Source organism: Miniopterus natalensis, chromosome 18 (genome assembly GCF_054644295.1).
Source record: "Miniopterus natalensis isolate mMinNat1 chromosome 18, mMinNat1.hap1, whole genome shotgun sequence".
In the NCBI taxonomy this organism is placed as follows: Eukaryota; Metazoa; Chordata; class Mammalia; order Chiroptera; family Miniopteridae; genus Miniopterus; species Miniopterus natalensis.
In genome coordinates, this window is record NC_142098.1 from 37,755,936 (window position 1) to 37,771,648 (window position 15,713).

At 52.3% G+C, this 15,713-nt stretch overlaps 2 protein-coding genes across 2 annotated transcripts; both read left to right on the forward strand.

The window, feature by feature from the left end:
• Positions 1-981: 981 nt before the first annotated feature.
• On the forward strand, positions 982-2,143 carry INAFM1 (InaF motif containing 1). Its single transcript, XM_087827274.1, has one exon. The coding sequence runs from the start codon at positions 982-984 to the stop codon at positions 1,408-1,410; it is 429 nt and encodes a 142-aa protein (XP_087683400.1). The 3' UTR covers positions 1,411-2,143.
• Positions 2,144-14,597: 12,454 nt separating this feature from the next.
• Positions 14,598-15,713, forward strand: C5AR1 (complement C5a receptor 1). Its single transcript, XM_016216727.2, has one exon. The coding sequence runs from the start codon at positions 14,598-14,600 to the stop codon at positions 15,711-15,713; it is 1,116 nt and encodes a 371-aa protein (XP_016072213.2).

Consider the following 15,713-nt stretch of genomic DNA (forward strand, 5'->3'; position numbering starts at 1 on the left):
GGCTTTGGGGAGGGCCAGAATTCTGGTGGGCGGAGTTAGAAGGGGACCATATGAGGATGTGAGGTGGGGCCTGTAGAGCCCGTTTAGACTGGAGTTCCTAACGCTGGTGTGGGGCGCAGCCACCCGCCGAGGTAGTGGTTGGAATTCGGCACTGGAACGGGTGGAGTGTGGAGGAGAAAAGGGATGGAGCCCGGTCTAGAGAGGTGAAGCCAGGGGCAGAAGACGGAATCCAATGCTGGAGTCTAGTCCGATTCAGAGGAAATTAAGCTGGAACTGGGGCGGGGCTTGCGAGGCCTTTGCCTGGTAAGGGGGCGGGGCTAGATGCCGGGAAGAAGTCTGACCCAAAAAGGCGATGGGGTTAGGGCGCCTGGAGGAGGCTTCGTATGAGAGGATGGAGGAGCTAAGCGCTGGGGCGGGCGCTCATTTAAGAGGCGTGGGTAGCCCTGGCCGGTGTGGCTCAGTTGGCTGGGCCTCGTGGGGTGCACTGTAAGGTTGCTGGTTCCATTCCTGGTTAGGGCGGATGCCGGGGTTGCCAGCTCTATATCCCCCAGTAGGGGGCGTGCAGGAGGCAGCCAATCATATTTTGTGCTCACATGATGTTTCCCTCTCTAAAAGTCAATTAAAAATATTATAAAGTAGGGGAGTTTTTCTAAAAACGCAAAAAGAGGCGTGGGTATAACCCCGAATCTCAGCTGGGCCGAGACCTGCTTTTGAGAAAAAACCAGGTATTGCAATCCTGGGGCGGGGCCAGGACGCAGTGGGCGTGGTTAAGCCTTAGCTTGGTACTGGTTGGTGGGGGCTGAGGAGGGGCGGGTCTGGAGGGCGGAGGAGGCCAGTCCGCGGGGGGCGTGACCACGTTGGCGGGGGCCCGGTTGGACCAGGGAGGTTTGGAGCTCGGAGGCGGTCCTTCGAAGGGGCGGGGCCTAGGTCCGGGGGTGGGGCCTGTGCGGGCAGCTGCGCGGGGCCGAGTGGGTTGCGGAGATGCGGGGCACGAGCTGCGTGGGTGGCGGCGGCGAGAGCCCGGGTGGCGCGGGGCTGAGCGAAGGCCCGCGGAGTCGGTGGCTGCGCCTGGCTCCCGTCTGCGCCTACTTCCTCTGCGTCTCGTTGGCCGCGGTGCTGCTCGCCGTCTACTACGGTCTCATCTGGGTTCCCACGCGGCCCCCCGCGGCCCCCGCCCGCCCGCCGCCGAGCGCGCCGTCCCCTCCCTGCGCTGCCCGCCCGGGCGCGCCGCCTGCCCCGGCGCCCGCCGCTGCCTCGGTCTCTTGCCTCCTGGGAGCCCCCGGCGGGCCGCGACCCCAGCTCGAGCTGCCGCGCAGCCGCCGCCGCCGCCACAGCGACCCCAGCCGCCGCCTGAGCCACCAGATGCCCGGAGAGACGCGGGAGGCCGCGGGGGGCGGAGGACCGGGATAACCATCCCTTCCACCCCGAGCCGGGCCGCCGGCCCTCGAGAGCCCGCGCCCACCGTGGATGCCCGTTCCCGGCTGGGCCAGGACTCTGTCTTCATGGACATCGCCTAGCGTCTCTGGAGCTGTCATCCTGAAGAATGAGGGTGAAGGGGAGCTGGCTCCGGGCCTCGCCCTTCGCAGCTCCTCCCCTGTCAGGCCGGGTCCTCCACTCCCTGACCTCTGTCTCCTGACTCCCTCCATAGGATTCTGAGCACACCCACAGCCCCCCTCCTCTCTGAATCTCGGTGTCCTTCGGTCCACCTGCAATAAACTCCAGACCCAACCGTCTGCTGCTGTTTGTCTTGTCTGCAGAGCTACCTCCCCTCTCAAGTGTGAGGGAAGTCTTTCCTGGCATCTGGTCTTTGTCCCTCTTGCCCTGGGGTGGGCTGGGTGTGTTCTTCCCTTCCCTAGGAGGTTCCTTTCCTTCCACCCTCATCATGTAGTTTTGGGGTTGGGAGGGGGGAAAGAGGCTTATCTGCAACAGGGCAGTTGAAGGTCAGACAGTGTGAAGGACTTTGCAATTTTTTGTATGCTTGGGACAGAGGACAAGTGCCTTTGGTGGGAAGCAGAGGGTCCGGCCTCCTGTCACAGCACAGGAGACAAGCGGAGAGGTGGGATGATTTCAAGCAAGGACTGGGGTTCCAGGACTTGTGCTTAGTATAATTACAATGTCAGGGACAGAGGCTAAGTCACTCTGGGATGTGAGGAGGCTGCTGGGGGTTGAGAGATGAGGGTGGACAGTGATGGTGGTGGCGCTCCTCTGCCTCCCTGGAAATCTCAGAGGAAGTTCTCACATCACTAGCTGCCTTCAAAGATTAGTACCACCTCCCGGGCTGCAATGCTGCTGTAAACCAAGGCAGAGAAACTCATGTCTTGCTGAAAGAGTCAGATGTACTTGAACCCATTTTCCCACCTAGGGTCCTGGGCACGGCACTGGACCCTGCACGCAGGAAGTGGTTTCCCTGTCCAGCCTCCTCCTCTGAACTGGGGACTTGCGCGGGGGAGTGAGGCTGAGCCTCCTCCCTCAGACTGGGACATCTGTGGATACCAACTGTGCTAGGAATGTAGTCATTCTCTTTTCCTCCCCCTTCCCTCTACTCTAGTACCATTTCCCAGAGGGTGTCTCCAGAAGGCAGGGGAGCTCAGGAAGCCAGCACCCCTTAGTGTTAGCATAGGTGGTGGTTAAGGGCGTTGACTTTGGGGCCAAGAAGTCCAGATTCAAATCCCAGCTTTTCCTCTCACTAGCTGTGTGACTTCGGGCAGGCCTCTCGACCTCTTTGGTCTTGTAAAGTGAAGATGATAATAGTATTTATCTCATAGAGCCTCTCTGAGGATTAAATAAGCTAGTGGTCTTAAAGCAGCTTCACATTCATTCTCTGTGCTCACCTCTTTCCCTTGGGGCTTTAAAAACCAAAGCCTGGCCCAGCCGGCGTGGCTCAGCGGTTGAGCGTCGACCTAGGATCCAGGCGATTGGAGTTTGATTTCTGGTCAGCGCACATGCCCGGGTTGCAGGCTCGATCCCCAGTGGGGGCATGTAGGAGGTAGCCGATCAATGACTCTCTCATCATTGATGTTTCTATCTCTCTCTCCCTCTGAAATCAATAAAGATATATTAAAAGAGAGAGAGAGAAGTGAAGGCCAGACATGGGGAAGAGTGCTCCAGGAAGTGGGAACAGCAAATGCAAAGGCCCTGAGGCTGGAGGTGCTTGGCTTGTTTGAAGAACAGCAAAGAGGCCAGTGTGGCTGGAGCTGAGTGAGTGGGGGGAGAGCAGGAGGAGGTGTGGTGGGAGAGAATGGGGGGGATTGTGCAGAGCCTTATGGGCCATGGTGAGGACTTTGGCTTTTACTCTGAGTGAGGTGGAGCCATGGGAGGCTTCTGAGCTGAGGGGGAATGTGAGCCAATTTAGTTATTTTTTAATTTTTATTTTAAAATATATCTTTATTGATTTCAGAGAGAGGAAAGGAGAGGAAGAGAGAGAGATAGAAATGTCAATGATGAGAGTCATTGACTGGCTGCCTCCTGCATACCCCCAATTGGGGATTGAGCCCGCAACCTGGGCATGTGCGCTGGCTGGGAATCGAACCCCGATGCACCAATGCCATGGGGCTGTCAGACAGCTGTTTGCAGCAGCAGGATCTCTTAAAGAGGGATCTGAGCAGCGCCTTTCCATGGCCACAACAGGGACCTAAACTATTTCTAGTTTTTTCTGTGCACAGGACCAACCTCATCCCCAAGCAGCTTCACCAGGTGCCCACAGATCCAGCTGAACTGCAAGGGCTGGGAGTGCCAGGAGGGGGCGATGAAGAGTTCTCCCGGATCCTGCAGTTTCTCTCCCAGGCCCACCCCTGGAATAGATGATTTACAATTAGAGCAGAAATATATGTAGATGCACTTGTGAGGGCCCTGCTAATAGAATCCTGCATCCTTTATCCGCAATTCCAAATTCCAAAAGCTCTGGAAACCAAAAAATATTTTTTGGGGGAATAATTTTGGCCCAGTCTCATATGGTGGTAAAATCAACTAACACGAGTTATTTACACTCTTTATTTATCTTCTTTGGTGTGAATTTTCACACATTATATGAACATGTCTGATGGGAAGGGGGCTGCTTTAGGCCTTAGGGGTGTTACATAATCTATGGCATTCACTCAGAATTACCTTTCTAAAACTGGAACAATTCTGAGTTCTGAGATGCCTCCGTCTCCAAGGACTTCAGCTAAGGGATTATGGACCTCCAGCTGGGCATGCTGCCAAACCTAAATTCATCTTAATTATTTGTTCAACATTTATTTAATGGCTTTGGGCAGAAACTCATTTTCCGTTACAATATTTTAAAAATAGAAAATGGCGTTCATTTACAAAGTCCCCTTTGTTAATGCGATACTATTTTTAGTGCTGTGTGTCTGTGTAATTGAAAGTGTGTCTGTGTATATGGGACTGTATGAGTGTGTGTCCATGTGTGAGTCTGTGTCTCTTTGTGAGTGTGACAATATTTCTGTGTTTGTGTATATGCAGATCTGTGTGACCTATTGGGTGTGTGTGTGTTTGGTCGTGCCTGTGTGACTGTATGTTTCTGAGCATATAATTGTGTGTATGTGATGGTGGGGCTGTGTGCTTGTGTTTGTGTGTGAATGTGCATGAGAGGAGGCATGGCTAAGGGTTTAAATTTAATATGCTGAGCTCGGCAGGGTGTGGCTCAGCGGTTGAGCATCAACCTAGGAGCCAGGCCATTGCGGTTCCATTCCCGGTCAGGGCACAGGCCTGGGTTGTGGGCTTGACCCCCAGTGGGGGGCGAGCAGGAAGCAGATGATCAATGACTCTCTCTTATCATTGATGTTTCTCTCTCTCTCTCTTTTTGTCTCTCTCTCTCCTTCTCCCTTCCTCTCTCTGAAACCCATAAGGATATATTTTAAAAAGGAAGGCCTCCTTAAAAAAAAAAAAGTTAATATGCTTAAATAAAGTTCTCATTTTGTACAATTATCTCTGGCTCCATTTTACTCAGTCGAGAAAATTTTCACTGTCAAACAATACCTTGTTTTTCCACTAGAGGTCGCCTGTCTACTTCATCTAGAAGGAATGTAAGCTACATTTTTTGGCCATTTAATTCCTGGGAGTTTGCAGATCCTTGCAGACAAATACGCGAGGCAGCTAGCTCAGGCTCACCTCAGCTGTACGTGGAGCAGTGGTTAACAAACTTGTTGGTCTCAGGATCCTTTTACACCCTTAAAAATTATTGAAGACCCTCAAAGAGTTTTTCTGTTGGTGAGTTATATCTATCAATACTTAAGTGTTAAATTAAAATTGAGAAGTTAAAATTTATATATTATTTTATTTAAAAATAACCATAAAAATCTATTGCATTTTGGGCAATTATTTTATTGTGGCAAAATATACATAACATAACATTTACCATTTTAACCATTTTTAAGTGTCCAGTTCAGTGGCATTAAATTCACATTGCTATACAAACATCACTACCATTTGACTCAAGAACTTTTTCATCTCCCCAAATTGAAACTCTGTGCCTACTACACAATAATTCCCCATTTCCCGGCTCCCAGTCCTTGGTGGCCTCTGTTCTGCTTCCTGTCACTATGAATTTGCCTCTTCTGTTTACTTCATGCTAATGAAATCATCCATATTTGCATCTGCTTCACTTTCCTTAGTTTAAAGTTTTCAAAGTTCACCCACGTTGTAACTCTGCTACAGGGAGCCCCACTGTTGCAGGCTCCCCGCTCCGAGGCTCTTGTTGCACTTGTAAGAAAGATTTCAGATGAGTGACAGACAGTGGTGTCAAAGCAAAGCAAGCGAATTTATTAAGACACGCTTGGGCCTGCAGGGGTGGCTCAGCGGTTGAGCAATGACCCGGGACCCAGGAGAACGCGGTTCGATTCCCGGTCAGGGCACAGGCCCGGGTTGCGGGCTCGATCCCCAGTGGGGGGTTTGCGGGAGGCAGCCGATCAATGACTCTCAGCATTGATGTTTCTATCTCTCTCCCTCTCCCTTACTCCCTCTGAAATCAATAAAGATGTATTTTAAAAAAAGAAAAAAAAAAGAATACACTTGGCATAAAGCAGAAACGGGCACCTCGGCTAGTCTGAGCGCCCTGCCTATTGGGGTTCTAAATCTTACTGTTGCAAACTTTAAGGTTTCCCTCCCTTGGTATGGGGTTAGCATACGGGGCTTCAAGCTCCCCCCTCCCTGTCACTGCAATTTAACGTTTTAGCAGGTCTCAGGCTTGCTTGGGTGTTACAACAAGCCCCCTCTCCGGCCTTAGTATCTATCTATCCTGCCTAACAGCATGTGTCGGAATTGCCTTCCTTTTCAAGACTGAGTAATATTCCATTGTGCAGCTGCTACATTTTGTTTATCCACTCATCTGTTGATGGACATTTGGAAACTCATTGCATTTGAACATAAATAACATTTAGAAATGTTATATTTTCCAAAATGAAAAAATCATGAGGAAAGTGGCATCCTGGCCCTGGCTGGGTAGCTGGTTGGTTAGAGCGATGTCCCAATGCACCAAAGCTGTGGGTTTGATCCCCAGTCAGGGCACATACAAGAATCAACCAATGAATGTGTGAATAAGTGGAACAGCACATCAATGTTTCTCTCTCTCTCAAATCAATAAAATTTCCTGTAAAAAGTGGTATTATTTTACATTTTTGAGAATACTTAACATCTACTCAATAGAAGACAACTGGCTTCTCAGAGCTGCTCTGTGTTTGCTCTGCTGCAATAGCACAAACTATTTGGCCTCCGAAAAAACCTGGGGAAGTCCAGCCAAGCCGTGGGAAGTCCTGGCCATGGACTTTCCAAGCCCGTTAATCCCCCAACCACGTCACCCTGAAACTTGTATAGTTGCAAAACTGTCTTTCGCATTCCAGGTTATCTGCATTGAACACCTGCTTGTGTGTACAGTTTCTTACTATCTGCCAGCACCACCTTGCTGTGTGATCCCTGGATCATAAATAAAATGAAAACAATCTGGCGGTCGTACACTCGCATTGGAACTGTGCGATGATGATGGTCTGAGGCTATACCACTAGTAATGGATCAGTTAACCATCCTTGGGTGACAACCAACCAAAACCTGTTTGGTGTGTGCCTATGGAGGCGTATTTAGCACATGCACCTGGGGTTTGTTGGAGGGTCGGCTGATTGTGGCTGGGTGGCTCTGCTGATCTCGGCTGGGCTCCCCATGGGTCTGAGGTCATCAGAGGCCCGACTGGGGCTGGCCATGAGTGGGGGGCCCACTGATCTTGACTGGGCTCCCTCCAGTGTTGGTGGGTGGACTTGACAGGTGCATCGAACACCCGGGCGCCAGTGGGCTACCCCAGGAATATTCTCCTCATGGTGATGGCAGGGCTGTGAGCCCAAAGGAACAGGTATGTGTCCCGTCGCTGTCTGTGTTCTAGGTGCCGTGAGCCTCTGGACCAATCAAGTCACATGGCTCAGCCCAGGAGAAAGGGTCAGAAGTACACGCCTTCCGAGGAGGTGGGGTGGACGGGGCATGGAGCGAAGGCTTTCTGTTGTCGTTCATCCTCGCCTGAGGATATTTTTTCCATTGATTTTTAGAGAGAGTGGACGGGAGGAAGGGAGGAGGGGGGGCGAAAGAGAGAGGGAAGGAGAGAGAGAGAAACATCGATGTGAGAGAGACGCATTGATCGGTTGCCTTCCACATGCACCCCGACTGGAGCTGGGGATCGGACCTGCAACCCAGGTACATGCCCTGGCCCGGGAATTGAACCCTCGGCCTCCCGGTGCATGGGCGGACGCTCCAGCCACCGAGCCACGCCAGCCAGGGCTGGAGGGAAGACTTTAGAAATATTTTCAATCTACTTTTGAAGAGTAACCTAACCTGCCACAGGTGGGCGAGAAGATGTGCGAACCTGGGTGTTGTGTTCAAAGCTGAAACTGAGACTCAACCATGAGCACTGGAGAAGGGGTGATATGGGGGCATTAATAGTAACACTGGGCCTCAGGGGGGTAAGGAGCAATTTGCAGAGCAATAGGTGTGTGTCGGGGTGGGCAGGAGGCTGGGAAGATGAAACCCAGGCAGCCTGATCCAGGCTGCGCCCATTCCACCCTCATTTTGCTTCTCTGTCCCTCCTCTCCCTCTCAAACCAGTACACCTCCCCTCTGGTGAGAATAAAACAACCTGTTTTTACCTTAAAAAGGTAAAAAGAAACAGATGAAACAATAACAGTAACATATTTAATAATATTGTTATATATTAGATTAATACAAACAATATTGATGATATGTTAATATATTATAGTGACAGTAAAGATTTTAATCTTATATATTTATATTATATTGTTACATACAATGATCTTTAATAGGTACCAATAATAATATAATTAATAATATGGTTTGCTTAACCCAGTTTATCCAAAATATTATTTTAACATGAAATACAATATCAAAATTACTGATATATTTTACAACCCTTTTTATTTTTTGCTGTAAGTCTTTGAAGTCGATGTGTGTGTTCTACTCATTGCAGATTGCAGCTTGGACTCGCCACGTTTCATCTCCTCAGAGCCACGTGTGGCTGGTGGCTGGTGGCTGGTGGCTGGTGGCTGCCACATTGGGCAGCGAGGGCCTGGGTCTTGAGGAAGAGCCTGAAGAACAACAGCATAAAGATTACAGTTCCGTTTCGAGAGCCTTACCTGCCACAAGCACTTGAACACGGGGACTGGGCCAAATGTGCGAACAGAAATACGGGAAACCACCTCAATTCCACCCGCAGGCGGAGAGTAAGTAAATAGGCTTCCCGTGAATGTTGGCCTGAGCATGCTGTAGCACGGAAAGCGTGTTTCTAAAGGTGTTTGCAAAAACGTTACTCTGAAGAAAAAAAAAGTGCTGGGATCACACCACTGGGACAACGGGTGAAGCCTGAGCCGATGGCCGATCCCAGGCAGCCGCCTTGGCGTCAGTTTCCTGATTTCAAAATCGCCGCGCGGTGATGACAGAGGCTGGCCTGTCCTTAAGACACACTGAAGAATTTAGGGCGAAGAGGGATGTTTGCTGTGCCCCCTCAAGTGATTCAGAGGAAAACGCCAACAGACCTGTAGGTATAGAGCCCCTGGCTTCGTTTCCTAGGGGCTACCAGCCCCCACAATTTCGTGAGCGAATTCCTTACAACAACTCAAATCTCTCTCTCTCTCCCCTTCTCCTCCCGACCCCCATTAGTGACGCTCCTCTGGCGAACCCCGACGGACACCCCCTTCGTCCCCTCCCCACAAGTATGCCGTGGGGACACCCTAAAGCCCAGGGCCACAGGCAACAGGAGGGGCTCTAGGTGAAAGGTGTGCGGGAGTCGCTTTGACTCCACTTCCACTTCCCTTTAAGTCTGAAATTACATCAAAACAAAAAATTTGCCAAACAATTATTCTGTGAAGGGTTCTTAACTTCACCGAGGGTCCAGGGCAGAGAAAATGTTAAGAAACCGTGACTTAAGGCAATAGGCCACTTTGATCCCAAACCCGAAAATATCCAGGGGCCTGGCCTCCTGAGCCTCCTTCTACTCAAGCGCCCCCTGGAGGGCAGGGTCGGTGTAGCAACACTGCGTCCCCCGCACCAAATCCCTGCAAAGCCGCTTGCAAAATCCTCGCCGAGCCCTGCAGGCCACACACGCGGCTTCCTTTAGGGGAACTGAACCTTGCTGGACGTCCCGCGCCCGCATGTCCCTTTCCAAACACAAACACTGAGTTTGAAAAAGTCTGGGTGGATACACTCCAAACTGCTAATAGGAAGAGTTTCAGGAGGTTTTGTTTTTGTTTTTGTTTTGGTGAGGAGATTGCATTTCTGGATTGTTGAAATGTTTGCAAGGTGCATGGGTTAAGCGTGCAATGGGAAGAAAGCTGTATCTTTGCAAGCTGGAGGCTGCGGCAGAAAAATACTATTTGTGGAGGAAAGATGGGGGTGACCGGTTTGAGTTGCAGAAGGATGTGGGAAAGATGAGCGGGCGCCTGTCCTCATCGTGACCGTGCTCACGTGGTGGGCTGAAGAGACTTTCTCGCTGGTGTCCACATCCTGCTTTCTGGAGCCTGTGGTGCGAACAAAGGGACTTTGCAGATAAGTTAAGGATCTTGAGATGGGAGATGACCCTGGATTATCCAGGGGGACCGTAAATGTAATTACAAACTTTCTTATATGGGGGGGGGGGCAGAGGGAGATTTGAGACACACAGAGGCAGAGATTGGAGGGACAGCCACCAGCCATGGAGCTGACAGTCCCCAGAAGCTGGAAGAGGCAGGAACAGACTCTGGAGCCTGCAGAGGGAGTGTGGTCCTGCTAACCGCTTGATTTGGGGCTGCTGTCTCCAGACTGTGAGTGGATACGTTTCTGTTATTTTAAGCCACTCTGTTCGTGGCAGTTTGTGCCAACAGCAACAGGACACTATTTTAGGTTCCTTCTTCAACCCAGGCTCCCGCACGTTTCCATGCGAACCCAGAATGAGGCTGGAAAGCATGGTTATGGTTTGGGGAGAGCAGTGCCAACTTCAAAGCCCCAGGGAGGAAGATCCAACGGTCCCCAAGCACTGGGCCACCTCCACACACCTGCTTTGCCTCTTTGGGCCTCCAAGCAACCTGGTTGGAAGGCTGGGTCTCACCATTCCCACTTCCCAGGACCCCAGGGGAGTTGAAGCCAGTTGGACCCCTGAGTTTTTCTGTTCAGGGGCCTTAGAAGGAGAGAGAGAGATGGTCTCAAATGGGGAAACCAAGGCCCAGAGAGGGGCCAAACGTAGATTGGGGCAGGCATCTCTTTCACCTGGCTCCCTCCCTCCTGGGATGGGAGGGAACTTCCTCAGCATTCAGAGCCCTGACCTCCCTCCTCTGAGGCCCCTCGTGGCCCCACAGAAGGCGCCCCAGCCAGAGTGCCCAGTGTGTAGACCAATGAGGACCTTGGGGCACCAAGACTGGTCATTTCCTCCCTGGCTATCTGCACCCTCCCTTTGCGGGCTTTAAAAACCACAGCCCTCAGGCAGGAGGACCTCTGATCAGCGGAGAACTCCGGGGGACCAAAGATGGTGAGTTTAGGAGGGGGGTGGGGACCGGAGCCTCTGCTCTCTCCCTTCTGGCGCCCCCCCCCCCCCAGCTCTCTCCTGTCTTCTATCTTCCCCCTTTGACCTCAGTTCTGACTCTCCCACTCCTGGGCTGGGATGAGATTAAGGAGTAAGATTGTCAAGGGCTTTTCAGAGAGCCACCTCGAGGCCACAGGGCTGGGACCCAAACGTTCCCCAGGGTGGGAAATGACTTTCTTCCTCAAGTGGAAGATCCAGGAAAGGCCCCTGGGCAGCGGGAATGGCAGGGGTGAAGGTAGGGAGGCTGGGAAGAGCCAGTTTGGAAGAATTTGGTTAAGTGACTGATGTGGACATTCAGGTGTTCTGAATTGTAGAGACAGGGAAACTGAGGCAGGAGCCGAGATGGCCCTGTTGTTGAATTGAAGGGGGTAGTTCTGTGGATTAGATGAGATAATACATGACAAGGGCTCAGAGCAGAGCCTGGTGATTACGAAGCCTATTCTCGTAGGTAGTCCCGAGTCTCCGCCTTCACCCAGGCCTCCAATCCATTCGTGTCCCTCACTGCCGCCACCCTGGTGCAGGCCACCGCGTCCCTCACCTCGCTGGACAGTTCCAATCTCCTCTTGCCCCCAGCTTCTGTTTTGGGGCCCTTTCTCCACACAATAGACAAGGGCTCTTAACAAGGGCTCTTAACACTTAACAAGGGCTCTTAACAAGGACCAATAATAGTACCTTGCCCTTCTGGTCGCTGCGACCTAAATACTGTAATTAGCTAACGAAAGAACTAGCCCCGGAAGGTGCTCGGCACTTAGGATGCCCTAGTAGCCCCAGACCCGACCTGATCCATGCAGCAGCCACAAGCACGTGGGCTTCTGAAATTTAATTAAAATGACAACATTACAAGTTCGGTGCTTCAGATACCTCAGCCCGCATTTCACACGCTCCACAGGGACATACCATCTTGGCCAGCGCCCGTCCAGAGCATTTCTACCTGCGCATTAAGCTCTATGGACGGTGCGGCCGTTTTCTCTCTCCAGGGCCCGCGTGTCTGTGGAACACTCCAGGTTCCCACCCCCGGGGCCGCATTTCTTTCTCCCTCCTTGCAGACCGTAACCTCTTGCCAGGTATGTCAGGAAGCGGTCCCCCAGCCGGTTAATATTTGTGCGATGAAGAAATAGCCCTAGAATCTTTCGAAACACTGCAGTGCTGGCCTTGCATAGATTCCCTTTGTGGCTCCTGCGTGGGGCCCACGCTCTGCAGCGGGCGGCGCGCCGTGCGGGCCACGGGCCAGAGCCGAGCCCCGTGGGGACAGGGGGCCGGTGGCCCCGCCTTTCCTTGGCGGCTTGCAGGCTGGCCGCTGCTCTTGGCCTTCGCTCGCCCATGGTGACCTCGGAGCTCTTTCCCCACCAGGCCTCACTTCCCCACGCCTGCTGGGAGCCGCACAGCATCCCGCTGCGCTGCCCGGGTGGCCCGTCGCTGACCCGGCCGGTCCCCTGCTGCTGGACGCTTCGGTTGTGGCCGATCTCCAGCGCTGCTGCAAAGGCCAAACTTTGAGAGCCGTTTGCAAGGTCCCAGGTGGAAGGAGACCGCAGAGCGTTTGAATGGGCGTCTTTCCTCGGCATTGGGGGAGGAAAGAGCCCAGGGAGCTTTGTCAGCTGATGGGAGGAAGGATGAGGTGCGTGGGCATGTGGCGAGGCTCCCTTTTCGGGGTCTGACTCATTCTGAAGCCAAGAACATTCCAGCAGCAGAAACGTTAGCCTTAGGGGGGAATGCAGAATATTTAACAACCTGCAGAGCCCCCCCTCCCCCCACCCAAGCAGGGCCTGGGGCCTCCTGCTGTGCCTCCCTCCTTTCTCTCTCCCTCCCTCCCTCTAGCTTTTTCTTTGGCTGGAGGGTTTTAAAGCAAACCCAAGACATTCTATTTCACCTGCTATGTATCTCTATCTGAAATGACTTTCTCCCTCCTTTTAAAAAAATTTAAATTGATTTTTAGAGAGAGAGGGGAAGGGAGGGAGGGAGAGAGACAGACAGACATACATCAGTTTGTTGCTCCCCACGAGAAGCAATGCATCATTGCTTGCTTCTTGTATGTGCCCTGACTGGGAATTGAACCCACAACCTTGGTGTCTCAGGACGATGCTCTCATCAACTGAGCTACCTGGCCAGGGCACATCCTGTCTTTATTTAAAACTTTTTCATCACGAATTTTTTTAAAAAAAAAAATAAATTTATTGGGGTCACATTGGTTAATAACCTCATGTGAAGTTCAGGTACACGACTTTATAACGTCACAGCTGCATACTCCATTGTGTGCTCCCCACCAAGGTTTTGTCTCCCCGCCACCTTGCACTTGACCCCCTTCACCCTCTTTGTTCCCCACCACCGCCCTCCTTCCCCTCTGGTAACCACCATTCCGTTGCCTACAGCTATGGGTTTGGTTTTGGTTAGTTTTCTTTTACAGTCTCGTTTTTATATCTTTCTCAATTCCAGCTGACATTCAATATTATTTTATATTAGTTTCAGGTGTGCAGCATAGTGATCAGACATTTATATAATTTACGAAGTGACGCCCCTGTTAAGTCTAGTCCCCACCTGGCACCGTGCACGGTTATCACAGTATTTTGGACTGTCCCCTGTGCTGTGCTGTTGCTTTGTTTTATGTCCCACACAGGAGTGAAATCATACAGTTCTTGTCCCTTTTCCGTCTGACTTATTTCACTCAGCATGATACTCTCAAGATCTAAGCATGTCACAGCAAATGGCAATATATTTGCCTTTTTGATGGCTGAGTAGTATTCCATCGTATAAGTACCACATCTTCTTTCTCCAGTCGTCCTTTGAAAGACACTTGGGCTATTGTAAATGAACACAGGGGTACATACATCTTTGTGAATAAGGGTTTTTGATTCTTTAAAATATTGCATTCCCGTATTATTTGTCTCGATGACTCGATTTTTCCATGCCCTGTCTCTCCCCCTCCCTTAAACGTTGTGCCTGAGTTCATGGGGCCTTGACAAGCCACTGCCTTCTCTAGGGAGCCACTTCCAGACAGAACACAGAGCTGCCCCAGTGGGTGAAATACAGCAGAAGGGGGTGATGGCGGTGATGAGGGGTAACCCTAGCCGTATCACCTCAGTTTGTTGGTGATATTAAATTAAATACATCTAACAAGCAGCGCATCATGGGTGCTAAGCCATCAGAATGGACGGTGACCACAGGTCACAGCAAGCCTAGGCTTTAATCATCTGGTTGCTGAATTCTGTCCCATCGGCACGGAAGAATTTTCCATATTTTAATTAGTGGTACGACAGGCTGGTCGGCGGTGCTCAGTGGTTGAGCGTGGACCCATGAGCCAGGAGGTCACTAGTTCGATTCCCAGTCAGGGCACACGCCCGTGTTTCTGGCTCGGTCCCCAGTAGGGGGCGTGCAGGAGGCAGCCGATCGATGTTTCTCATCTATGTTTCTATCTTTCTCTCTCTCTCTCTCTCAAAAGAAAAGTCACTAAAAAGTGGTATGGCACCCCTGCTAACTCTCAGCCTCCAGCAGTCCCCCCATTTCCTGGGAGAAGCGTGAGGTTCAGAGAAGCGGGGTGACGGGCTCAAAGCCACGTGGCTCTGATGGCCCCCCGGTACCTGCCTGCAGACTCAACTTCTCTCTGCCTCTCTGATTCCACCCAGGACTCCGTGGAGAACAGCACTTTTGACTACGATTATTACTCCTCCTACACCTGGGACCCCAGTAGGTCCGTGGATAACTCTTCCTACACCTCCAAGCTGGACGGTCTGCACGTGCTCACCCTGCTGATCTGCGGGCTTGTCTTCCTGGTGGGAGTGCCCGGCAACATCCTGGTGGTCTGGGTGACCGGGTCCGAGGTCAGACGAACCATCAATGCCATCTGGTTTCTCAACCTGGCCGTGGCGGACCTCCTCTCCTGCCTGGGCCTGCCCATCTTGTTTGTGACCATTCTCCAGCACAACCACTGGTATTTTGGGGACGCGGCCTGCCGCGTCTTCCCCTCCCTCATCCTGCTCAACATGTACGCCAGCATCTTGCTGCTGGCCTTCATCAGCGCCGACCGCTTCCTGCTGGTGTTTCACCCCGTCTGGTGCCAGAACTACAGGGACGCCCCCCTGGCCTGGGTGGCCTGCGCGGTGGCCTGGACCTTGGCCCTGCTGCTGACCATCCCCTCGTTCCTGTTCCGGAAGGTGAGCACGCAGTACTTTCCCACCAAGACCGAGTGCGGCGTCAACTACGGTAGCAACAGTTTAAAGAAGGAGAAGGTGGTGGCCACCCTGCGGCTGTTCCTGGGCTTCCTGTGCCCGCTGGTGACGCTGGCCATCTGCTACAGCTTCCTGCTGATCCGGGCCTGGAGCCGCAGTGCCACGCGCTCCCTCAAGACCCTCAAGGTGGTGGTGGCGGTGGTGACCAGCTTCTTCATCTTCTGGCTGCCCTACCAGGTGTCGGGGATGCTGCTGGCCTTTTTCCACAAGGACCAGAGCATCTTCAAAACCGCGTCCCGCTTCGACGCGCTGTGCGTGGCCATCGCCTACATCAACAGCTGCATCAACCCCATCATCTACGTGGCGGCCGCGCAGGGCTTCCACTCGCGCTTCCTCCGGGCCCTGCCCGCCCGGCTGCGGAACGTGCTCGCCGAGGAGTCCACGGGCAGGGACTCCAAGTCCATCACGCTCTCCACGGTCGACACCCCGGCCCAGAAGAGCCAGGCGGTGTAG